Source organism: Pseudochaenichthys georgianus, chromosome 3, assembly GCF_902827115.2.
Source record: "Pseudochaenichthys georgianus chromosome 3, fPseGeo1.2, whole genome shotgun sequence".
Classification (NCBI taxonomy): domain Eukaryota; kingdom Metazoa; phylum Chordata; class Actinopteri; order Perciformes; family Channichthyidae; genus Pseudochaenichthys; species Pseudochaenichthys georgianus.
Window position 1 is genome coordinate 21,365,565 of NC_047505.1, and position 26,036 is coordinate 21,391,600.

The window sequence follows — 26,036 nt, forward strand, 5'->3', positions numbered from 1 at the left end:
TCTGCAGGAAGGACCGCAGGGCTTGGTCCTCCTCCAAGGTGGAGCAGTCCTCCTCCTCCTCCTCCTGAATGATGCCACACTGCATGCAGCGGAGGCGGGGCTCACGTTGTCCGGCCCTGCAGACACAAGCTGTGGACAGAGAGTGGGGGAACTCCTCCATCACCAGAGACAGCAGATGGGCAGGGAGCGTGTCCATGCTGGTCGCCATGGTGAACGAATGTGAGGATGATGAGCTGGAGACTATGATGCTCGAATTTAAATCCTTTCGTGTGAAGATCTCTAGAGTATTGGATGGGATGTCTCCACAAGAGTTGGTAAAGAAGATGCAACAAAAATCTTGAGAAAAGAAAACTACAATCAGGCCGAGCTGTTTAATATTCAGTCCTGAGGGCTCTGCTTCATGAGATGATTTCAGAGATCCTGTTTTGCTCTTCGCTCTGAAATCTCAGAGAGTGATTGTGACTGAGCACCACCAAGCTCCTCTTTATATACTTCTCTGCAACCCACTCCTTTCTTCCTTTTGGGCATCCCTCCACGCAGAGACTCTCTCCCTCCTACACGCTCAGCGATGACACATTTCCGCAGCTTCCATACCAGTGCACCGGAAACATCTCCTTGAAACTGTTGGCATGGGAACCGGACGGTGATGTTTGCGAGGAGGGAAGAGAGGCAGGACGTGAAAAAACAACTCATTTGTATGGACTGTGAAGATGACGAATATTGACACAAGTTACACAAACTGATTGACGCTGCCATGTTTTATTAAACAGAAGAGTGTGTGGGCTTTTGACAGATAATGTTGGAGATGCCACTCGGTTTACAGACATGGAACTCATGTGATATCTGACTCCAAGCCGCTCCAAACTCATTCATATTGTATCTAATACAAAGTTTGACATAACATATAAACTAGAACTGACCCATCAGATGTTCCCATTGTATATAAAATAAGCTAACAGCTGTCCCATGGATATTCTAAAATAGAGAATGTGATACAAAAAGCAATTGACCCAAAGGTGAAAGCAAGAACAACACACGGACTGTCGTTACTTGAATTAATATTTATTGATGGCTGGAAAAATGTAATTTGATTACAGTTTCTTAGAGAAAACACTTGACTGGAAGTTGGTCCCCTGCTGCTGCACCTAGAGTCAGTGTGAGTAAAAAGTGTCTTTAGGGTAAAAAATGTAGCTTTCAAAAGAGAAAATCAAATAAATGTATCAGCTCTCATTGGTTTGGCTAATTTCTACATTTGGTTTGGTTCAACATTTTAGGAAATCAATCAATACAAGTGAAAAGATTGAGATGAATGTATGTTGTTGTACCTGGATCTAATGGATTGTGAGAGCATTTTTGTTTTAGGTTAGAAAGTCCTGCAAAACAGTAACACCAGTGGTACAAATTAATTTGAAAATCAATTTAGTTAGAAAATAAAACACCCATTTTAACATTCCACCAAGACATCTCCCTCTCTGCTGGTTATCCATTTACAGCAGTTCCTCTTCATTAAATGAAACACGCACTGACTTCACCACTACATCAACACCTTTGAGAACATTTTAAGTTAGAAAAACCAAACAAGAGATAACGAAGGGTTTCAAATTGGTGCTGACGAAGAATCGTCTAAATCTGAGTGCAATACAAATCCCATAGTAGGAGTTAATGAAGCTATTAATGTCAATAGATCTCAATAAAACATGTTTAAGTGCTCTAGAAAATAATTAAGTATCACCTGCAGTGTAAAACTAAAAAGGCTTAACGCTAGTAAACACATACTCAGATACACACAAATATACGGAGGCCTCAAACCTCACATGCATCCAAATTGTTCCCTCATCTAGGCTTTATACACCCTCATGTTTAACAGACAGATGGATGGATGGATTTGGGAATAGTTTTTAGTTTCCACGTTAGTGTTCCATTCATTAAAGCTGATGAAGAGCACCACTTTGTTCAGTATTTTTATGTTTGAATTGAATACATGTACCGCTGCCTCACATGCTCAATGACGGGGAGTATCGGAGGGAGGGAAACTGGGATGTGGCCCAGAAACATTCACAATCTATCTTCCTGGTCCATGATGGTGGTCCTGGGACGAGTGTTTAACACAGCAGGTCCCCTCTTCCTGCCGCCATGCGTCTATCTAACCCTGCTTTTGCTTCTTCAGGTAACGAGCGCGCTGGGACAAACCCATCCCCATCACATGGCTGTTGAGGATCTTGGCAGGGAGCAGAGCTGTGGTCACCCAACCCTACAGAGGGAAATGACATGGTCAGCTGGTGGCCTTTACAAATAACAGATTAGCATTCCAACCCACAGGAGCTACAACTGCGGCGAGAAAAAGGAAAACTGGGTAGATAGCGCTGTTTTACCGTCTAGTATGTGACAAAGACATGGCTTCACATCTTGCATATAGATATTTTGATATTTTATCAAAAGTCAATCCCTCAGTTGTTGTAGTGTCTTATAGTAAGCTGTAAAATACGGTCAACTCATCTTGCTGGATCAATTCACTGTTGTAGTATAACTTTTCTTGAAGAAATGCTCATTATTAGAACATAATGGGGAATTATGAGTGTTCACAGTATAGTGCTATGATGCTTGGTATAATACAGTATAATATAGTGTAATGTTAGGGTGTGTACACCGTCAGAACAGTGTTTCCATCTGAATGAGTGTGTAACTTCATGTGGAGAAGAATAGCGGACTCTGCTGTTAAGGCTAGTGTGCATGTCTGTATAAGGGGCCCACTCTCGCTCTGAGCATGTAGGTCTATGTGTGTCAGGTTGAACGAAGGGGCCACTTTTAGGTTAAGGTTAATTGTTATTCACAGTGCCTGAGGCTAATGAGATGCGAGGTTACAACTGAGAAAGAGACCAGTGGTAAGACTCCCCTCACTTGATAGTGAACTTTGGTGAAGGTCAAGAAGCGGTCAAAGTGACGGAACGCCTCCAGGGCACGTGGATACGGAAGTGTAGGTAAATGCAAACGTCTGCAGACAAAGTTGCTGACAAAGAAACGTCACCAGGGTCAACCAATGAGGGACAAGAAGGCTCGCTATAAAAGGTGCGAGTACAACGTTTGTTCAACAGTGTGATCCCGGGGTCTGCTCGCTCTTTGATTGATGTCTTTTGACGTAATAAAAGTTCTATTGCATCGAACTCCGTCTGCCTCCAACCACTTCTTTTGAACCTGCTAGAATGTGATGGTATAGTGTTGAGAAGATTCAACTGGCCCAGACCGAGATGTTCCTCCAACATCACCAAGCAGTTCAAATTAATGCAAGAAATGTGTTTCTGCTTTTGCTCAAATGTTAATTAAGCTTAATCTTGACAGTATGGCAGTTATAGGTCATAAGAAAGTAGCAGTTCTATAAAGCATCGTTAATGGTTATTTCATTGACTCACCAGATTTAATTAGTGAAAATTTCTCTTTTTATTTAATTAAAAGTGTTTCTCATGCTGCTAATTTATCTTCAGCTTTGTTATTGTCTTAATTGAAATATATATTACAAAAGCCCAGTGGATATAATAATAGAAAATTAATGATGTTTGAACATGGTAATACACTTATTTCTACTAAGGGCACTTCACTTCACTTACACATCCATTACGTTTTATAATTTGTATTGGTATAATTAAATATTTCAAAGACTTTTTGCAACCCTAAAAATATATAGAATCTGGTGAACTTATAGAAGGTTCCGTCTCACAGCGGTGTGAATTACATGTTGCGTATGTGTGGATTATTACTGTGAGACGGGCAGAGCTGTGCTGCACAATTGAAGGCAGAGGGATTATCAGATAATCAGAGCAGACGCTGCTTGTCTGCAGCTTTTGGTTTAGTGTAATATCAGCGCTAGTGACAGGGAAGATCTGTGCTGAGTTCACAGTATCTGCACCGTATCAAGTGAGTGCGCAGTATCCTCAAAGGCTTTTTTAAGCTGATAAAGAACATTAGTGTTGATATTAGGGAGACGTTGTTCAGCAGCGTCCAACACAAAGTGGAGGAACTGGAGAAAATGTCACACTGAACTTTCTGCTGCTCATGTCCCTACAGAATAATTTCAGTGTTAGAATTCAGACTAAACTGCCAGGTATTTAGATTTTAGAGGACGCTTTTGCTACATCATGCTGATTATATAAATGTACAACAATATGCGGAGGAAGATCTGGCTGCAGTAGGATTTAAAGTTCTAACTGGCTCTTTCTGCTGATCTCGAGTCATTCTGAGTGGTGAGTGAGTTGTGAACACGCATCTGACAATACAGTGCAGTTCTTCAGTTAGAGTTAACACCAGTTTCCAAAAGATGGGAAACATCTACGGGAAGTTTGTGCCAAACATTAAATAAAGTAGAACAGATAGAGGACCAATGAAGATTGAATTTCACTGAATCACCGCACCTTTTTTCACCAAGAAATGGTCACAAAATGGTAGCCCTCTGTGCTTTAATCCTAACGTTACATACCAAGACTTACCATAATGGCATGTGGCAGGTAGCCATTGGTCTGGGTCTGCAGACCCACCGTGTTGAGCTCGGCTGACACGTAGCGCGCTGGACTGGGCTTGTCCAGTGTAGCACGCCGGATTTTACTCAGCTTGGTTGCAACAAAAAATGGCAGAACACTCTGGGGGGAACAAAAAAGGACAAACACACGTGAACAAACAGCATGTCTTGTTTGGTAGCATGTTAAGAGTATTGATACATTGTTGAAACCACCTTTCATTTTCTATAAGCCATAAATGGGACACAGTGCTCATTTCTAGATTCATACTTATCTTGCACCGTCTGACTGAGTGTACCTGTATTTACCCACTGCCTGAAAGATCTGTTTAGGCACCTGTCTCTTTAAGCTACGCTCCCAAAAAAAGCCCAGTCTGCTCCGATTGGCTTGGGGAAAAAAAAATAGGATTTATTTTGCAACGGCAGTTTTCTAACTGTGGCTGGAAGAAGGGGGTTCATAAAAGGTCTCCTTAAAATTGCCTTTTGCATGTACGAACGATCGTTATGAACCTTCATCATCAAAGCATGTCTGAAGGAAAACTAAGGTTGGCTCATCTACCTGGATGATGATGCCTTTGCTCTTGTATTCAGCTTGCAGTCCTCGTGAAAAGAAGTCCACAAATGCCTGTTTAAGACAAAAGCAGGTCATTAAGTCTACAATTCCAGTCAAATAAAGATGGCAACAAACATAAAAACACATTCACGTACACATTGCTGTCACAATGTTGAAGTGTAATGAACTGAGACGGTCGTTAAAGTGCAAATTAAACTAAAGATTGACCCTGGATGGATTTTTGATGAACTTTTAAACCTGTGTTGCAGATTAAAGGATTAAGTAGATAAACATGGCCCAGAATTAAGACACAAATTAATCAGCTGAAAGTGTGAGCAGCACAAAGACTATTGAGACACATGAGACCGTTATAAAATATTATGACGCCATATGCTCCTATAAACATTTTTAATTGGTACACTACCTCAGGACCCAGAGTTAGTCAGAGACTTATTTATGTTCAACAATTAAAACGGCAAATATGAAAAAGGCCACTTTATCCCTGCGTCCAAATAAAGGCTGAACAAACGTTAATCTTCATCGGTAGTGCCTCAGTGTGTGTTAGTTAGAGGACTAGAGCAGGGGTGTCAAACTCAAAGCCTGTGGGCCAAATCCGGCCCGCGACCTCATTTTATGTGGCCCGCAAGAGCTTACAAAGAATATAATACAATTGGTGTAATTGTTGAATATTTGCTTTCAATTATTTGCCCTAGACTTCTGCTTTCAGACGTAGTTAATTATAAAGTTATTACCAGAACTGATAATAATCCAATGCAGAGCCAATAATGTAATATAATATTTTATATATATTTACACTGAACAAAAATATAAATGCAACACTTTTGTTTTTGCTCCCATTTTTCATGAGATGAACTCAAAGATCTAAAACATTTTCTATATACACAAAATAACCATTTCTCTCAAATATTGTTCACAAATCTGAAGAAATCTGTGATAGTGAGCACTTCTCCTTTGCCGAGATAATCCATCCCACCTCACAGGTGTGGCATATCAAGATGCTGATTAGACAGCATGATTATTGCACAGGTGTGCCTTAGGCTGGCCACAATAAAAGGCCTCTCTGAAATGTTCAGTTTTATCACACAGCACAATGCCACAGATGTCGCAAGTTTTGAGGGAGCGTGCAATTGGCATGCTGACAGCAGGAATGTGCACCAGAGCTGTTGCCCGTGAATTGAATGTTCATTTCTCTACCATAAGCCGTCTCCAAAGGCGTTTCAGAGAATTTGGCAGTACATCCAACTGGCCTCACAACCGCAGACCACGTGTAACCACACCAGCCCAGGACCTCCACATCCAGCATGTTCACCTCCAAGATCGTCTGAAACCAGCCACTCGGACAGCTGCTGCAACAATCGGTTTGCATAACTAAAGAATCTCTGCAGAAACCGTCAGAAACCGTCTCAGGGAAGCTCATCTGCATGCTCGTCGTCCTCATCGGGGTCTCGACCTGACTCCGGTTCGTCGTCGTAACCGACTTGAGTGGGCAAATGCTCACATTCGATGGCGTCTGGCACGTTGGAGAGGTGTTCTCTTCACGGATGAATCCCGGTTTTCACTGTTCAGGGCAGATGGCAGACAGCGTGTGTGGCGTTGTGTGGGTGAGCGGTTTTCTGATGTCAATGTTGTGAATCGAGTGGCCCATGGTGGTGGTGGGGTTATGGTATGGGCAGGCAGGCGTATGTTATGGACGACGAACACAGGTGCATTTTATTGATGGCATTGTGAATGCACAGAGATACCGTGACGAGATCCTGAGGCCCATTGTTGTGCCATTCATCCACGGCCATCACCTCATGTTGCAGCATGATAATGCACGGCCCCATGTTGCAAGGATCTGTACACAATTCCTGGAGGCTGAAAACATCCCAGTTCTTGCATGGCCAGCATACTCACCGGACATGTCACCCATTGAGCATGTTTGGGATGCTCTGGATCGGCGTATACGACAGCGTGTTCCAGTTCCTGCCAATATCCAGCAACTTGGCACAGCCATTGAAGAGGAGTGGACCAACATTCCACAGGCCACAATCAACAACCTGATCAACTCTATGCGAAGGAGATGTGTTGCACTGCGTGAGGCAAATGGTGGTCACACCAGATACTGCCTGGTTTTCGGACCCCCCCAGACCCCCCCAATAAAGCAAAACTGCACGTTTCAGAGTGGCCTTTTATTGTGGCCAGCCTAAGGCACACCTGTGCAATAATCATGCTGTCTAATCAGCATCTTGATATGCCACACCTGTGAGGTGGGATGGATTATCTCGGCAAAGGAGAAGTGCTCACTATCACAGATTTTTTCAGATTTGTGAACAATATTTGAGAGAAATGGTTATTTTGTGTAAAATGTTTTAGATCTTTGAGTTCATCTCATGAAAAATGGGAGCAAAAACAAAAGTTTTGTTCAGTGTATATATATATATATTAGTGCTGTCAAAATTATCGCGTTAACGGCGGTAATTTTTGAATTAATTGCGTTAAAATATTTAACGCATTTAACGCATGTGCAGAATGGCCCGCCCCATACGTGCCACCAGTGGCAGCGCCAGGGTATGGCTGGGGTAGGCTACACCCATACCAAGAAATGGCTTAGCCCCACCATGAAAAATGATGTTAAAGTAAGCAAAATAAAGTCTGCCAACTCGCGGAGTAAATTGCACAGACAGCAGTTAGTAAGATTGATTTCAGTAGCCACGGTTTTGAAAACTTTTGTCACGTAGTGATCGTCTTCTCAATAGAACATCTTTGATAACGGCGTGGTGTTGTTGCAGGAAGTCCCGACGGAGAATACTCTTGCTGTAGTACAGGGCAGAGCCATATAATAGTAATAATATGGCTCTGGTACAGGGGTGCACATAACTGGTACGCAGGTTATGTGCGTAATCTGAAATGCGTACCGTCACTTGTGTCACAAAGCGCATTTGCGTACCGACGTAGCTTTTCCAGAAGGCGGTTAGATCACCGGACGACAGAGTCGGTCTCCGTGTGCACATACAGGGCTGCTGTTAACGTCGGTCTGTACAACGGAACTGTGCCAAAACTACGCCAACCGGCTGCGGAGGGAGACTCCCCCCTTCACTGGAGAACTGCGCTAAAACAGCTGATCACAACGTTCACACTCTGTGGTCACGAAGTACTCCACTAGCTGCTGCTGCCGCCGCCCCCCCCCCTCCCTCTGTCGACTTTCCTGAAGTACTCCCCCGTTGATAGAAATCAACACGTAATGAATTAAGACCCCACGGTTTGATGATTGATAGGTGTGTGGGTTGTCTTTCATTTTGACACGCAGAAAAATGTTATAATAAACATAGATACTGTATGTTAAATGGATATATCCGCCTTCTTTCATTTATCTTTCCATTCCCACAACAATATACATAAATAAATGGCATATTTTGGACATAGTTCGAATGGTGATTAATCATGATTAATTAATTTTTAAGCTGTGATTAATCTGATTAAAAATTGTAATTGTTTGACAGCCCTAATATATATATATATATAAATGAAGACTAAATATATATATATATATATATATATATATATATATATATATATATATATATGCATTCGACACGGTGAATCATCAGATCCTCCTTCGCACTCTCCAAGAACTTGGAGTCTCAGGCTCTGCACTTTCCCTCCTCACCTCATACCTCAAAGACCGCACCTACAGGGTAACCTGGAGAGGGTCCGAATCCGACCCTTGTCAATTAACTACAGGGGTCCCTCAGGGCTCTGTTCTTGGTCCCCTCCTCTTCTCCCTGTACACAAACTCGCTCGGATCTGTCATTAGCCCGCATGGTTTTTCATACCACTGCTACGCTGACGACACCCAACTAATTTTGTCCTTTCCCCGCTCAGAGACCCAGGTCGTCGCACGCATCTCTGCTTGTTTAGCTGACATCTCTCAGTGGATGTCCGCTCATCATCTCAAGCTCAACCTTGACAAAACTGAACTGCTTTTCCTTCCGGGAAAAGATTGTCACTCTCTTGACCTGACTATCAACATCGGCACCTCTGTTGTTTCCCCGACTCAGACTGCAAGGAATCTGGGTGTGATCCTGGATAATAACCTGTCCTTCACTGCAAACATCGCTGCTACAACCCGCTGCTGCAGATACACGCTTTTCAACATCAGGAAGATACGTCCCCAGCTGACCCAGAAAGCGACGCAGGTTCTGGTCCAGGTTCTCGTCACCTCACGCCTAGACTACTGCAACTCCCTCCTGGCTGGTCTACCTGCATGTGCCATCCGACCTGCAGCTCATCCAGAATGCAGCGGCTCGTCTGGTCTTCAACCTTCCAAAATTCTCCCACACCACGCCGCTCCTCCGCTCCCTTCACTGGCTTCCGGTAACTGCTAGAATCCACTTCAAGACACTGGTACTTGCGTACCATGCTGCGAATGGATCTGGCCCTTCCTACATCCAGGACATGGTTAAACCGTATACCCCAGCACGTGCACTACGCTCTGCATCAGCCAAACGACTCGCTACACCCTCGCTGCGAGGGGGACCCAAGTTCCCATCAGCAAAAACACGTGGATTTGCTATCCTCGCTCCAAAATGGTGGAATGAGCTCCCCATTGAAATCAGGCCCGCAGAAAGGTTACACACCTTCCGGCGCAGACTGAAAACGTATCTCTTTCGACTCCACTTCGAGCGATAGAATGACTAACAAAGAACTGCTAACAGAGCACTTATATACTAATAAAGGACTGGCTTATCTAAAGCCAGTTGAGTAGCACTTGAAACGATTGGCTCTTTGAAACCTGATGTTCTTATATGATTCTGTTTTCCTCAAGGTTGTGTCTTCCTGGTCGAATGTACTTATTGTAAGTCGCTTTGGATAAAAGCGTCAGCTAAATGCAATGTAATGTAATGTAATGTATTTAGTCTTCAGAATCACAATCAGAAACAGGTTTATTACCAGGTAGGTTGACACGTACGAGGAATTTGACTTGGTGTTGTGGTGCATATATAAAAGTAAAACAAAATTAAAAACACAGATAGAGAACTATTTTAAGAAAAATATAATAAAAAATATAACAAATGTAGTCAAATATAGCAGTATTTATATAGAAATAGAATGGAATCAAATATGTGCAGTGAACTTAAAGTTACAACCGGCCCTTTGAGTGCAACCATAATGCTAATGTGGCCCTTGATGAAAGTGAGTGTGACACCTCTGGACTAGAGAGACCAACATGAGGAAGAAGATGGATTCCTCCTCATGGAGCGCAGGATGTAAACCGTTAATGGTCCTGGGATGCGTCTATCGGAAACATGTCAGTTAACACTTGAAGAAAAGGCCATAAACCATGTACTCCAATTACCTTAGAGGCAGAGTAGACGGTAAGGAGAGGGAAGGGGTACATCCCACTGGCAGAGGAGATGTTGAGGATGGCACCCTTCTTCCTGGAAACACAGGAATATAAGCAGAGGATCCTTTACTCTGAATAAAAACTGCCTGAAATCAATCGCAGTATGATAGGAGAACATGGCCATGGCACTGTGTGTGTGTGTGTGTGTGTGTGTGTGTGTGTGTGTGTGTGTGTGTGTGTGTGTGTGTGTGTGTGTGTGTGTGTGTGTGTGTGTGTGTGTGTGTGTGTGTGTGTGTGTGTGTGTGTGTGTGTGTGTGTGTGTGTGTGTGTGTGTGTGTGTGTGTGTGTGTGTGTGTGTGTGTGTGTGTGTGTGTGTGTGTGTGTGTGTGTGTGTGTGTGTGTGTGTGTGTGTGTGTGTGTGTGTGTGTGTGTGTGTGTGTGTGTGTGTGTGTGTGTGTGTGTGTGTGTGTGTACTGAAGCAAAACTGCTCCATTTGTATTGTGAAGAAGAGATGGTAGATATTGATCAAAGATACTGTAACATCAATTCCTCAATGTATAAGTGTTGATATTCTTTGCTACAGCCTGTGGTGTGTTCATACAATATTTAATATAACCAAGAGGTGGAATATATTTTGGATGTGTATGTGACGGCCTTCAGACTTACTTTCCCTCAGCTACAAGAAATATCTGAAACCTGTATAAGTCAGCTGTAAAGCAGAGTTAAAGATTCTATCACATGATAATACCCAATGTAACAGATGGTACAGTATGTTATTTATAAAAGAGACTATATTCCTTTTAAAGTAATAGTGTTGTCAATTTAAATAATGTTTCTATAGAGCTATTACAAATAACAAGCAGTTTTAAGGTCAAGTTTATTAAGACATGCACAGGTTGTTCAGTGTGCAATATGTTAACAGCTTTGTTGTCCTTTGAGTTATTGTATAAACGGGTCACTAAGATGCATTATGGGATGCTGTGGTGGTTGATACAGTTCAAATCAATGTCACAATTTAAATCAAAATATGGAAGATAAATTGTTGATATCATCTTCAGTGAAATAAAAGGAAGGGTTAAACATTGTGGGAAATGTGCTTATTAAAAAAGGAATTCGCTCCATAGAAGTAGTTTGGCAAAAAAACGTCATACAACCACAATGAGATTACACTTCAGTTCATGTACTGATGAAATCATTACGATATAACGCTGAAGGCAGAGTTTTTTAAACTTTGGAAAGAGTGCAAAACCTGCAGCTACACTTTTAGAACAATGCGCAGGGAAGAAAATGAATATGCATATTTCCCAAAATATTCCTCAACTATCCTTTAGCCTTTGCATTTCACACACATGTTCAGGTGTATAATGGAAAAAAAACAATTAATTTGAAAGGTAGTCATTGATTAACACGAAACCAAGCACTCAAGTCAAAGCTCTCTATAGCGCCTGATTGTGCCATTTGTGCCGGCGGTAATTACTACCAATCACAGTATTGTATCAGCAAAGCAATTATTGTTGAAATCACACATCTCACCTCTCCACCATTCGAGGTAAAACAAGTCGTGTCATCTGGGATAAACAGTGGGAAGAGAGATGAAGTATGAGAAACATAGTGAAAGCATTAGACTGACAAAAAATGGTCTGTTGATGTGTGGGTCGTGGATAAGTGTGCGGAGGTGTGCATAAACATTTGTAACCGTGTGTGGGTAGTTTTCGGAGAGGTGGTCGTGGAGGGAAGAGAAGAAGAGAAAGGGACTGATAATGGCCGCAGAGGGAGCAGTTTGAAGAAATATTGATGACATAAATTAGGTGTAAAGAGAGGGGGTGGACTTTAGCTACTGCTCTGGGAAAGAGCGACGGAAGTGACTTACTATACTTTCCACGAGTGTGTGAGTGAGTGGGTTTATGGTCTGTGGGACTATCTGACAGTGGATCTCAAACTATGTCATCCATTTGAATCTACTTGGAGATACTTAATTATTTAAAAGGCAACCCAGATGCCACAGTGAGACATACAACACACATTAATGAGTCAATATCCACAAAGTGCATTTTGAGCAGGGCGATCCACTAATTATGATCATATAAACCAAGTGTCTTCAAAATCATTTTAGCACCGCTTAAACTTTATCATTTTCTATTACTTTGAACTTGAATAAAACGCAGACAGTTGCCTGGAATCACTGCCAAAAGTGCCTGAAGTAAATTTCAACTTGAAAGGGGAAATACTTATTGGTTTGATTTGTTTCATCTTTGACACTAAAATGTCCTTTTTTGGTGAGTCAAAAAGCTCCAATGACACATCAAGGTTTTAGATCACACTCACGTGGCACACGGACGCTATGTTGATGTTGACCATGGTGTCGATGAACTGAAACAAGAAGAACAGGAGCTTTGCTTCAACCAGGGTGTTTGTGTACATGAAACCTCTGAACATATTGTTCAGAAATGTACACAATTATATTTGTACAGCAGATTTCAGATGTCGTCTTGGGATTGATTATAGCACAAGAAGATAGACAAGGGCTGTCACTATGTAAATCTTAAATATGAACCAGCATACACATTATCTTACAAATGAGAAGTGTAATTCTTAAGCGATAAAACTCACTGTTGCTCAATTGGATGGTGCTCCTGCAATCTTTCTTAGCCTGGATAACCACCAGAAGCTAATGGTGGCCAGTATTAGCAAAATGTAGGACGAAATTGCAGTTGTATTTTTAGGGCTCGATTGTACTTATGATACACTGCTCTTTAGTATGTGCGAGATTTGCCTTCTTTAAGCAGAAGGCATAGGATTGCTTTATGCAGACAAGATAGTTTAACTGCATTATGTTACAAACAATGAAAGCATTTTCCAGTTCATATTTAAAATCGTACTGAGATGGCCACACTATCCAGTTTCATTATGTCTGAAGCGTGGTTCTGATTGCATGAGTTGCCTATTCAATGTAAGGCTGAAAGAATCATTTGAGCCCAAAACATCCTTTTTAATCTTCACAAGACTGCATGATATTATAAATATAATCCTTTATAAATTCATGGCTAATAGAATAATAATAACCATCAAACTTACAGTCTCCAGGTCGGGAACGTTGAGGAAGAATTCAGGGTAAGAATAGGATATTCCAACATTGTTGACTATAAACAAGAGATAACAAACAGGACTGTGACATAATACAAATAGTACATATTATAATACTACAGAAGAAGATATTAATGAGTTCAGAGTGCTGTTCCTCTTTCTTATCTTAGGAGGGCAGCAAAGGGCTGAAGAACCAGGATAAATTAACCTCTATGATTACATGAAAAACTGACATTTAATAGAGTGGAGTTTAAAGCATTCCTTAAGTCTGCAGTTCTTGATTTAGATTGACTTTGGGATCTCAAATGGGAAAATAATTCAAAGTGAGGTGGCTTAAGTCTTACCCAATACTCCGATCTCCAGTCCTGCAAGTCCATCTTCAATCCTGGAGTAGATATTTACGGCGCTGAAGTCTGCTGCGATCGTTTTGGTCTCCACGCCACATTTACTCGCTGAGGGACACAACATATTTTCATTTTGCATATATGACAAGCGATTAAACATTTAAAGTGTTTAAAGCTCGACTCTTTTTCTTACAAATAGTCACATGAAAAAGGAAGAGCAGAGGAGAAAAAATTAAACCCTGAGATAATCCTTCTTCATCAATGAGGATATCCCTCCCTTAAGATGAAGCTTTCATTTAAATGGACAGATTCCATTTAAGCTCCAGCAGGAGGCTTTACTGCCTCCTAGCCAAAGCACAGGGGTCCTGCTCAATCTCCACTCAATAAGGGCTCACTGGTGGAAACCTGCAACTCAATGTAATATCATTTAGCCCTGCTGCCCTATCACAGTGCAATATGGATGCACCATTTCACATTCAGGATAAATGAGGCTGTGTGGATCATTAAGACTGAGCTTCACTTTAGCAGCTGTCTTATTTCAACACATGAACTACATCAGTCCTGTGCCTTTGAGCCACAGGTACTCTTGATCCCCCCCCACTGTAACATGTGGGATTAATTAGATTGAAGGATTAAGTAGAGTCATATTATGATAAAGCATGTATTTCACCATGATTGATATGCTACTCATCTAAAGAGAACTTTACTATGCATTCATTTTCCAAGTTGGGCAACATTTGTCTGCAATCACTGTGTTTATCAAAATAAAAATAATTCAGGCAACTCACCGATCGCCTTTGAAACGTCATCCAGCTTCTCCTGAGAGCGGCTGATCAGCACGATGGCAAAGCCTCTGCGGGCGAGCTGTAAACACAAACAACATGTCAATAAAGCAACACAGGTGACATTGTGAAATTCAATCATGAACTATTTTAGCACTCAGTTTGCTGGAAACAGAGTGGAAGCTAAAAAGTTATTTATGGGATATTTACCGCTTCATTCAAAGTTGTGCTTTAAAATATGTTATAGTTATGGAGTTGAAGTCTTGATTTGTTTAATCTTGTACATTAGATTTTGACCTGTCATTTTAGTTCTAAACATCTCAAAAAGCAATTCCTTTTTTTTTTTATCTAAAGATTTTGTTTTGGCCAGCACTCCTAAAATGTTACTTTGGAATTGAATAAGATTCATCTTGAAGGCATGGATCTGAAAGCACAAACCTGTGAGGGACCGTTTGAAGAACCCTTTATATTCCGGTGCAAGAAAATAAATCTTGTAAATCTTAACCTGTTAAGCCCGAGAGACCCCGGTACCGGGGTACTGCCGCAATATCTTGCAGGAAACAGTGTCTGAGGGCATGTTCATTTAATAAACTATGAATGTTTTATATCCATGTAACCATGTAAAACCCACAATGCTAATGCTGAGCCTCTGAATTAGCAACGAGCGAAAAATGCTAACAGATGACTGCACCGAAATTCACTCACAAAACCATATTATTTATCTTTGCTGCACATCCAACCCATCGTTTCACATCGTGAGGTGACCATAGGAGGTGACACAGAATCGAAGGGTACCCTCATTATCACTCAATTATACGAACTCGCGGAGATAATAACAAGAACAGACATCAAAACATATGGCGCTAGGTAGCTAAAAATGCTAACATGGCTCAGTCTGTTGTAGTCTGGTCAAAAGTGGTCTTCAATGGCATTACAACGATAAAAACGCTGCTGAAGTTAATCCATAGGTTAATCCAATGTGTCTGTGTCCCTTTGAAATGATTTCTGATAATCCATAAGCAATAAACCTGCGTTTCCGTTTCTAGAAGTCAGACCTAGAGACATCTATATAGATTCTGACTTTTCTACATCCAACTCACAGGTTTATCATTACTTTGAGAAAAAAGGTCATTAATTTAACCCTTTTAGAAGGGAGGATATGGTCATTTGTTCTGGGAATGTCATTTTCGAGCCTGAGACCTGAAAAACAGGCTCAGGGCTACACAATATGATGACAAATGAAATGTTTACAGAACCAGGAAACCACCCCTTCAAGTACAAAACACCATGTAATAATATAAGTGTTCTAAGTAATAATACGTAGGTGGTCCCCCCCCCCCATCTAGTTTCACTGTGGCCCTGTGTTGTTAGAGTCTGAAGTTTTCCAGAGCCGGGAAATCATACCTCTTCTGCGTAAGCTTTCCCGATCCCATCTGTGGCTCCTGTCACGACTAAAAGGAAAAAGGAGAGATAGAGACCGAAATCAGCAAGTTGTATATCACATTCTTTTAAAATATGAAAACAGAAACTTTAATGAGGCAAGATATGTTCATCCATATTAACTGAAGAAAATGCAAAATACAGAAACGACTAAAGATGACTTCCATCAGCATAAACGTGGGCTCAATTGGAGCTCATCAAAACTGACAAATTGATTCTTAGACTTATCTATATGCCCCGTTTCAGGATCAAACCATCGGTATTATTCTGCTGCTACGTTAGCCTTCACTCATGCAGGGAGAGTAGGCTCATAGAGATTCTATACAAATATGAACACAGCCCAGAAAAAGAAAGCGCCACATATGAACAGATGAAGTGCGCCACCTCCAGGAGAGTAAGCGCCACAGAAATCCAAGGATAAAGATGTCAGAGTTATGGACTGCTTGACAGATAAGGGCTCCGTGTTAAGCGCAGTAGAAAAAAAGAAATAATGATGGAAAAAGGCATTCGAAAAATACAAATTAATTGACTTGTAAGGGTAAAGGGCTACATTGGAGTGTAGTCAGATATACCGAGGTACACAGAGAACAGACGAGGGGAATAAGGAGGACGAAGAGAGAGGAAGAGTGATAGAGATAAAGAGAGTGAGGTCCTCTCTTCAGCAGCGCCAGTGAAGCGAGCGGATGCCCTGGAACTGCCTGGCACAAACAGCAGCAGACGACTATTTTTAGCAATTCCCGTCTTCAAAAAGGAACTATTCATCACACCTCTGGCTAAATATAAAAGTGGGCGCGAGTGGGATAGAGGGTCAGGGCGTTCTGATATGTCCCTGAATGACCTGCAAAGCCCGGCTCAAGGAGCATCCTATTCCTATGTACACTTACATCCCGTGTATTTAGGTCGTACTATGTGTAATTATTATCGTGTTCTTATTTAATGGAAATGTTTTCTTCCTCGTTTGGACCTACTTGTGAGAGTGAGGGATACTTATGGTTTAGGTCAAATCAGTTTTAGTTATCGAAAAGATTAGAACACTTTAGACAAAGTTGTTTTTTTGGTTGTTCCTGTGTGCTGCCATTGGTTTTGTTTTTAACTACAATTCAGGTAATTAAAGAACATTAGCAGAACATGATAAAGCAAGCCAGAGACAGCTCTGTGGGGGAATGAAGCATCCCTGATGGAGGAGGCATCATCATTAGAGGGAGATACAGCAGTAAAATGACACATGTTACTCTAGTCATGTCAAAGGAGCATGTGCTTCATTTGAAAGACTGCAGGTTCAACTTGAATTGTTAAGGAACTGAGGTGTCCTTTTGAAAGGCAACCCCAATTGGTCAATGTAGTTGTCTCATTAAAATGAGTCCAAGATTCAGTCTCACCATTTTGTATTTAGACCAGGAATGCATTGAATCTTCTTTTTTCTCTTTCAGAGTCAGTGTTGATACTAGGCGTGTTACGATGTAAAGCAGTAGTGACAATAACCATGATATTAAAAAAAATGAAGTGTTGACATAATGTTGATAATGCATACATACAAATGTTTAGTATATTATTAAGTGCCTCTTAAGTTTAACCGTCTATTAGTGAAACGGTTTGGTTAGAGCAGGGGTAGCCAACACGGTGCCCGCGGGCACTTAGTCGCCCGCAGGGGCAACGTGAGTCGCCCGCCGGGGAAGTTCTAAAAATAGCTCGCCAAGCAAATCCAAAATGTATAAAATACACAAAACAAAAAAGTGAATGTAATTAAAAGAATCTACCCTATGCATGAACGAAACCTACATCATTGTGAACTCTATCTACTTACTACAACTCTATATTTATCTAACACCCCTCCCCCCACCCCCACAATGAATATCGACCAATCACGTTCTTGCTTGATTTGTGAGACCAGCGTTGCAGTCGGGAAGAAAAGCAATGTGGCACCTCCCCGCTTCATAAGGAGTTTGACCGCTGATTTTCCTTCTGGCAGAATCTACACAACACATCAGCCCCATTGAACAGCCGTCGTGCCAGCCTATACAACACATGAGGGGCAGAGTTTTACTCTGTGTGTTGCAACTTGCTTATATATTTATTGCACTTGACGCACACACACGCATTGCATAATTTCCACTGGGGACAGGGGGGACATGTCCCCTGCACTTTTCTAAATCCCGTTTGTGTCCCCCCACTTTACAAATATGTTTATTATTGTTTTTTAACGCAAGCCGTGATCGCCACGGAGGAGCACACAGCCTCTGAGAGCGAGCGAGACACAGAGAGAGAGAGAGAGAGAGAGAGAGAGAGAGAGAGAGAGAGAGAGAGAGAGAGAGAGAGAGAGAGCTAGGGAGAGCAGACCTTTATCTATTTAATATAGATAAAGTAAGAAATCATTCCAATGTGTACTATAGGACAGTAAAAAAAACAGTGATTAGTAAAATATGCATAAATAAAAAGAAAGAATGCTAACTAGGTAACATAAGATAAGAATAAACAAGTTTAAATGATTTGTTATTGGTTGTGATCATATTCTAAAGATGTTTGGATTATTGAAAAGTATACAGCTCCCTTTCATATGAGTGTCGAGAGCTGTATCCATCAATTCATGTTGTGCTCAAAGTGCACCAGATTGATGCATTTAACTTCAACATTTAAAAAAAATCTTCCATGCATGCCCCCGGACCCCCTAGAGGAGGTGAGGTCCACCCCCAAATAAAGGAGGTTACATTAATTAAATTGAATACATGTTCTTTTAGTAAACACTGAAAACGGGTCCCACAGAACCAAACAGCACACAAAGGTTAAAGGTCAGCATATAATAATGTTCAAATGTGCTAAATATATACACTACAAAAAACAAAAAAAAGAGGAGTAAAAGTAGCCCTCGACTTGTTTTATTTTTTTAAAGTAGCCCTCACCCTAAAAAAGGTTGGTGACCCCTGGGTTAGAGACTCTATCAACCTCCCCCTATTCATATTTTGAGTCTAATTAAGATACCAAAACAAATAGCTTGATTATATCAACTAGGGTTGCCAGAAACTGACCATGATCAAAATCGATTATTCGGCAGCCCTGAAAAAAAAAAAAAGGAATTCCGTTGTTTTCTTTACTGGAACATGTTTAACAGTACAAACAACAAACAAGCATGTCATCACAACGACGTGGCCTTGAAGTGAAGTTGGTAATGGCCGGCTGTGCTGCGTCTTTCTCTGTAACCTCTTTGGCGTGCTTCGCACTCAAATGCGAACGCATTGTTGAGGTTGAGTTGTGATAGACCAACGTGTTTTCGCAGAGCTTGCATTTAACTTCCTTTGGACTTGTAAGTTCGAAGTAGTTCCACGAGGAGGAACTCTTTTTACCTGCCGCTTTGTTCATCTTTTGTCGCACGTGTGAGGGAGAGGGGCGGGGTCGGTGTGTAGCGTGCTGCAGCAGCAGTCTGCTCTGCACGCAGGCTTCCTCCAAGTTTACAGTAAAACAAACTGGTGGTGTGACCAATGACCATTTACAATTATTAATATATTATTAGCATATATACATTTATATATATTTTGGTTGAAACTAAGCCAGGAATTTTTTTTTAAAAACATACAAAAAATAATATATATAAATAAAATCGATTTTTTAAAATAATATTCGATTATGGAGACTGTAGCGAATATTCGAATAATCACTGGCATCCCTAATATCAACCTGCCATATTAGTTAAGTAATTCCTAATTAAATATTTATTTTTAAAAAGGAGATGAGTTTCTGTGGTTCTACTGTTTATAGGCATGTGGTTAAGTAAAATACTCTCTCTCTCTAAGTGTACAAATAGTGCAGCGAAACCATACATTTCATATTTTTTATTACGCAATACTAATGTTTTAACTTGGGAAGAGTTTCTAAATCAATATCTGGTGGAATCACACCAAACTGTCATATTTCTCTCACTGCTCCGTCCATCTACCCTTTGCAGTACACATGTGCCCCTTTTGTGATCTTGCTAAGCACAGATGATGCTGAGGTGCCGAGCATCGTCTAGGGCTGCAGCGGAGACAAACAGGAGGGAGCGGGGGAGGAGGGAGGGGAGAAAATGACAAACACGAACATGGGGGATCCTGGGGCCACCTAAAAATAGCACGGAGCAGAGGAGGGGAGAGTGATGGGCGTCTGCAGGCACGATGATTAGGGAAACATAGGCTGGGTTATTCTGAGCGGTTTTAACAATTAACTATTTCAAGTTGGAACAGAGAAAAAGGAAAGAAGCTTCTACAGCGGAGTGCATGTTCCCTCTCGTCAAATCAACCAAAGTCTATTTTAGGAACGGCTGTCTTCTCCGAATGTAGGTTAGACAGGCTGGGTGCTCTGATGATGGAGCTGCTCTGTGTCCGCATGGGGTTATTGGGTTTGATAGCCAGCTTCATTCGATTGTGGAACATAATTGAAGGACTGGAAGTAAATCACAATTATATGCACCTAAAATATATATAATAAGTCCAGCCCTGCTTCCGGAGATGCTTTATCTCCACTAGTGGCCTATATCATGCAGAGATTTTTGCTAGAAGACACGTTTTGTTTATTATACCAATATCCGCAATCTTTGTGTGGCCGTGTGTGCACGTTGTGGTCTGTAAGCAAAGTGTACAGGCAGGATTAGACCATATGGGCTAGCTAATGACATGTCAACAGTGACATAATGATAAGTACAGACATCACAGTAGAGACAGAGGCTATTATTGCCACCGTTCTTCAGGGGGGGGGATTTTTTCTGCCTTGGTTAGGAAGAGATCTAAAGCAAACAGCAAACAGAGAGTGATCAACCAGCTGTAATGTAGAGGGGAAACCTTGATTCCTTTAAAGATTGGTTGATTGGTGTAAAATAATAAGGAACAATTTGTAATAATTGTTTCGATGAAATGCTGATTTATCTAACAGCAAACTGAACATCTTTGGGATTTGAACATTTGAAGATGTCACTTGAAGTTCACGGATATAAGACGGGACATCATCATATGGAATTGTCTGTCATTTCATTTCAAATAGTCATTTGTTGCAGCTTTAATTGAATGTAACATTGTATGCCCTATTGTAACATTTCAAACAATACAATTGTTAACTTCTGTGTCTGAAACACCAGGGTGATGAGTAATCATATAACAAATTAAACCATTTGTATGAGTACATATGTCAGCGTTACCATCAGTGACTGAGCCCTGATAAACTAAATATAGCTTTTATTTTTTGTCCCATCATCCGGTTGATAATACAAAACTATTTAAATGTATGAACGTGGTACCAAAGCCCGCACAAGTTTGTAATTTAATGTTTGTGTATAGTTTATAGCTCAAATGCATAACTAAGAAGATCACAATTGACACCATATTTCCATATACAAGCAGTGACATGATTGTGAGGAAGTAGCTGAAACTTTCTACATTTTGTTTCTTAACTTAAATAATAGAAGCATTGTCTGAGAAAGCATTAGGATACAGTGGCTCTCTGTTATACTGCCACAGACTCACACACATGTGGGTACCAGTGAACCTGCATCCCGAGGATCCTGCGTCTCATTTATGAATGGCTCGGGTTACATAATCAGGCCGTCCTTTTCAATCGAGTCCACCTCGCTAAGACAAACGTTGTGAATGAAGGCAGTGGCAGCAGCCGACGCCAACGGGCTCGTTTGCCTCATCGGATATTCTGAATCATTTTGCATGTGTGATCCAAAAATAAATAAACCCGTCTGACGCGTTCCCATTTTTAGCTGCAGAAAAAAAGATCAAAGCGCGCATCCTCTCAACATTTGGGTTTCTCTGGCAGCCTGATGCCACTGTGACTGCACAGGCTGAAAAAAGACTGCTCAGATATTTTAAACGATCAATATTCACACGTACAATGATTGAGGGTTGGGATTTAAACTCTGAAAATGGATGAAAGATTGATCCGAAAGCTGACTAGTAACAAGGGTTTTTCTTCCACTGAGCATTGAGGATATAAGTTTTTCATCCAAACTACTATATGATTATATCAATACTTATACAGATCAGATGTATGTAATACCAGTGGTCCGACAGTTTTTTATGCTATCATGTGAACCTTGGACACCAACATTACAACATCAAATCCATCCCAGCAGTCTGTTCAAACTGCAAGGGTCAGTCAGTGAGCCGTCCAGACAGATGGACAGCATTCAGTGTGATTTGATAATCCCCTTCGAGCCATAATCCCATGACAAGATTTACTCGAGTTTACACCAGATGACAAAAGGCTGATCATTCCCTGCCCTTTCTTTATTCCTTGTTAAAATGACCACAGACTAACACTGACCGCAGTCTGCTGCTGGGACAAAGGAGCTATAGTGTGTAACACATGTGTGTGCTGGAGAAACACCAGGGAGAGACTTCACAATCACCAGTGTGAGACAGGTAGGGTGAACTTATCATGCAGCTGGGACACAGTGCACCAGCACAGTGCTGGACATGGTGTTGTGCCCAGAACAACACTCAAACATTACTTCATCTATTTGTGCACATAACTGACAGTTTTAAATTGAGAATGTTCAAAATCAGTTACACCATTTGACTGAAAATATTTTTTCTTATTCAAGTTATTTACTGTTTTCACTTTAGGATTAATGTTGTATGTTTATTATATTTTAGACTAACAAAATGGTCTCTCTCGACTATTAAATATATTGCTCTGCTATTGCTCTCACTTTGTCCCGACAAGATTGTAAAATGTATTTATGGGGTAAATATTAAAAGCAGAAAGTGTTCCCTAAATGCAGCTCCTGTTCCAAAGCTTCATTGCTCAACTGCTAAAGCTGATAAGACAGTAGGATTTAAAGACTAAAGTTAAAAGTTACATTTAAAAATGATAGCTGTTGCACCATGATTAAACACAAAATAGTACTATTGGCAAATGCAACTGGACACGTGAAATTGTTAAAAGCGGAGCTGCAGCAGATCAGAGATTCTGGAAGAGGTGAGAGTTGCAACAGAATATCATTTCCAGCCGGTGAGCAGTGGTTGTAAATGTCTGGTTAATACAACCACAAGGATGGTTCAAGTTGATTCAAAAGTAAGTCATCAAGTACTGTACTTAAAGGCGGGGTAGGTAAGTTTGAGAAACTGGCTTAAGATACACTTTTTGTTATATTCCATGGAATGCTCTTAACATCCCGATAGCAATGAATATCTTAAGTGCTTCGACAAAAAAATCCATAAAAAAATGTAATATGTGGAAGCCGTAGCACTGTAAAAAGCACGACCAATCATCTGTGCCGGCCCGGCTAAAATAACTGGATGGCCTACCTGCCTGTCAGCCTTCCATCTGTGCACAAACTTATCTCGTGCCCTCATTGGTCATGTGCGCGTTCGTGTGTGTTGGAGGAGGGGCTCTGTAAGGAAGTGGCAGATTTTTTCCGGTTGTGTATTTTCAAATTCTAGTGCACTCGAGCTGGTTTCTCCAAAATTACCTACCCCACCTTTAAGTACTTTGTAGGTTATTGTATTTTACTTGAGAATTTTTTTTTTCTGCTACTTTCTATTTCTCCACTACAATTCTAAGGCTAATGATGTACTTCTTACTCCTCTACATTTATTATAAATACTTCACTTTGAAAATTAAGATAAATAAATCAAAAATAAAATCAACAAATAAAAGATAGATTAGCAATATAGATTAGCATTATATAATAAGATAAAGCTGTATTGATCTTACAAGGTGGAAATACACAAGCTAATTAAGGAGTAAATTAGATAAAGAAAATAAGACGGATAAGCTTTGTCTTTACAAGTTGCAGCATTGGAGTAATGTGCACAATATTGTGAATACAATATAATGATATGCATGACCCTGAAATGGGCCATTGTGTATGATGAGTACATTTACTCTTGCTACTTCATATATGTAGATGACAAAACGTACATGTTATCATTTGATTGCAGGACTTGTTCAGTACTTCACGACTGTGGTGTGGTACTGATCATTTTACTTAAATACTATATCTGAGTAGCATTATCGTTCACCTCTGCTCGCCTTGGGAACAACCAGGAAACTACTTTACTATACCAACATTTAACATGCAATGAACTTAATAATACAAACTAATGTGACGAATTAGAAATTAACTGACTCCAATTATAACTTTGGTTATTTATGTCTGTATGATATTTTATCTTGAATTGATTCACTCTTCTCTGTGGTCATACAGTTCAGATAAAGAACCTACCTGCCCATTTCCCCAGTCTGGTGGGGGACACGAGCTTCCCGTTGCCCAGCACCCACACCCTGAGCCCGGCCAGCAGCCGGTACACGGAGCTCACGGAGAGCCAGGCCGCGGTCAGAGCTCCGAGGACCAGCAGCGGCGTCTCCACCGCCCGGAACACTGCTTCTCCGCTGGACGACATACCTGCACAGCACACTCCTCTGCTTTAACTGTTTATAGTAACGCCTGGATTTATAAAATATGTATTCATGTAATAAAAGTGTGCTCAAAGTGCAAATGCATGCGTCCTAAAAAATTGTTTTTGCTTGCTTCCGCGTTTGACACTTCCGTATTAGAGCTTGGCTGGCTGTGATTGGTTCCTCTTCTTCTTCTTTAGCTGATCGTATTAGCAAATAGCAAGGTATCTCAGCTTTACTACCATCTGGTGTTATACCGCAGTCCTCCGTCTCTTCCGTCCCGTATTTTGTACATTTAATTAAAATAAAGAATATAATGTCTTACATGATATGGCATTTCCTTAGCTGTCATGTTGTTTTATAGTGTATGTCTTTGTCACCAATTCTCTCTTCATGCTCATTATGTTGCTCATCGGCCAAGTTGGGTTTTGTTTATGATATAAAAAAAATGCAATTCGAGGTGCAATGTTTTACATTGAAATGTAAAGGTTTATCATTTCTGAGAAGGTTGAAATACCTTTAAAAGGATATTCTCTTACCATAATGTTTGAAGTAAAACAAGAAGTATGTGTCCTGTCAAAATTGTTCATCCATTGTATTAGTTGTATGGGAATATAGCCGCTTTTGGCTTTTGCTATACATTACATTACATTGCATTTAGCTGACGCTTTTATCCAAAGCGACTTACAATAAGTGCGTTCGACCAACAAAATACAAACTTGAAGAAAACAGAATCATATAAGTACATCAGGTTTCATAGAGCAAAAACATTTCAAGTGCTACTCAACTGTATACAGTAGCAATCATTAGAAGTATTCATGAAATACACTCACAATATCGTGAGAAATACATCATGACATGTACATCTAATGAAACCTGAGAATTCGGTCAGAATTATTTTGAGTCTATTTTACCAAAGGGTTCTAAATGTGGGTAAAAAGTAAAACTACAAAACAGCCCTATGCACAATATGTCTTGAATTTGTTATTTTGTGTTCATTGTAAAAAATAAATATTTGTATCGTTTTTGCCATCAACATGTATGCTTAGCTTTGAAAGCATTTGGGATTGTTCCTTTCCTTTTGAATTTGATATCTCTCATCATAGAAGTAACAACACATAATTAAATCTAACTTAGAATACACACACACACACACACACACACACACACACACACACACACACACACACACACACACACACACACACACACACACACACACACACACACACACAGAGACACCACAGAGCACACAATTCAGCCAAGTGGAGCAGACAGCAGCCGTCCATGTGAGAGTGAGCGTTACATAAGAGCATTGCATCTAAAAATAGAAATGCAGCAATGGTAAACAGGAGTCTAAACTGTTGGCTGTGGGCTTTCAAAGTAACCTGAATGAAATGTAGATTAAAGAGCCATCTCGGACATAAATGGACCAGCTGCTCATCATAACCAGGAGAGCGTGACAGGCGAGTAGCAGGCCTGATGTCTGTGTGAGACGGAGTGTGAAAGAGGTGGATGAAGCTGGTTAAGTTGTACATTGATGAATGAAGAGAGAAGCTAATTTGTGACATTAACAAAACATATTAAACCAGTGGGAAAGTCACAGAGGTGTATA

At 40.7% G+C, this 26,036-nt stretch overlaps 1 protein-coding gene across 1 annotated transcript; it reads right to left on the bottom strand.

Annotated features, from left to right (window-relative positions):
- Positions 1-1,041: 1,041 nt before the first annotated feature.
- On the bottom strand, positions 1,042-24,594 carry hsd17b12b (hydroxysteroid (17-beta) dehydrogenase 12b). The gene is made up of 11 exons (XM_034106438.2): positions 24,249-24,594; positions 16,019-16,065; positions 14,621-14,696; positions 13,833-13,940; positions 13,480-13,544; positions 12,730-12,774; positions 11,938-11,972; positions 10,417-10,498; positions 5,064-5,129; positions 4,479-4,628; positions 1,042-2,251 (listed from the first exon to the last, which is right to left on the bottom strand). The coding sequence occupies exons 1-11, from the start codon at positions 24,424-24,426 to the stop codon at positions 2,144-2,146; spliced, it is 960 nt and encodes a 319-aa protein (XP_033962329.1). The 5' UTR covers positions 24,427-24,594; the 3' UTR covers positions 1,042-2,143.
- Between the last annotated feature and the right edge of the window lie 1,442 nt (positions 24,595-26,036).

Excerpts from the sequence above, each read along its gene's own strand:
- hsd17b12b (XM_034106438.2), bottom strand. The coding sequence starts at position 24,426 with ATGTCGTCCAGCGGAGAAGCAGTGTTCCGGGCGGTGGAGACGCCGCTG. Across the intron at positions 13,545-13,832 it reads ACTGGAGATCGGAGTATTGG|TCAACAATGTTGGAATATCC; the intron begins GTAAGACTTAAG and ends TCTTGTTTATAG. Across the intron at positions 12,775-13,479 it reads ACGTTCCCGACCTGGAGACT|TTCATCGACACCATGGTCAA; the intron begins GTAAGTTTGATG and ends TTCTTGTTTCAG.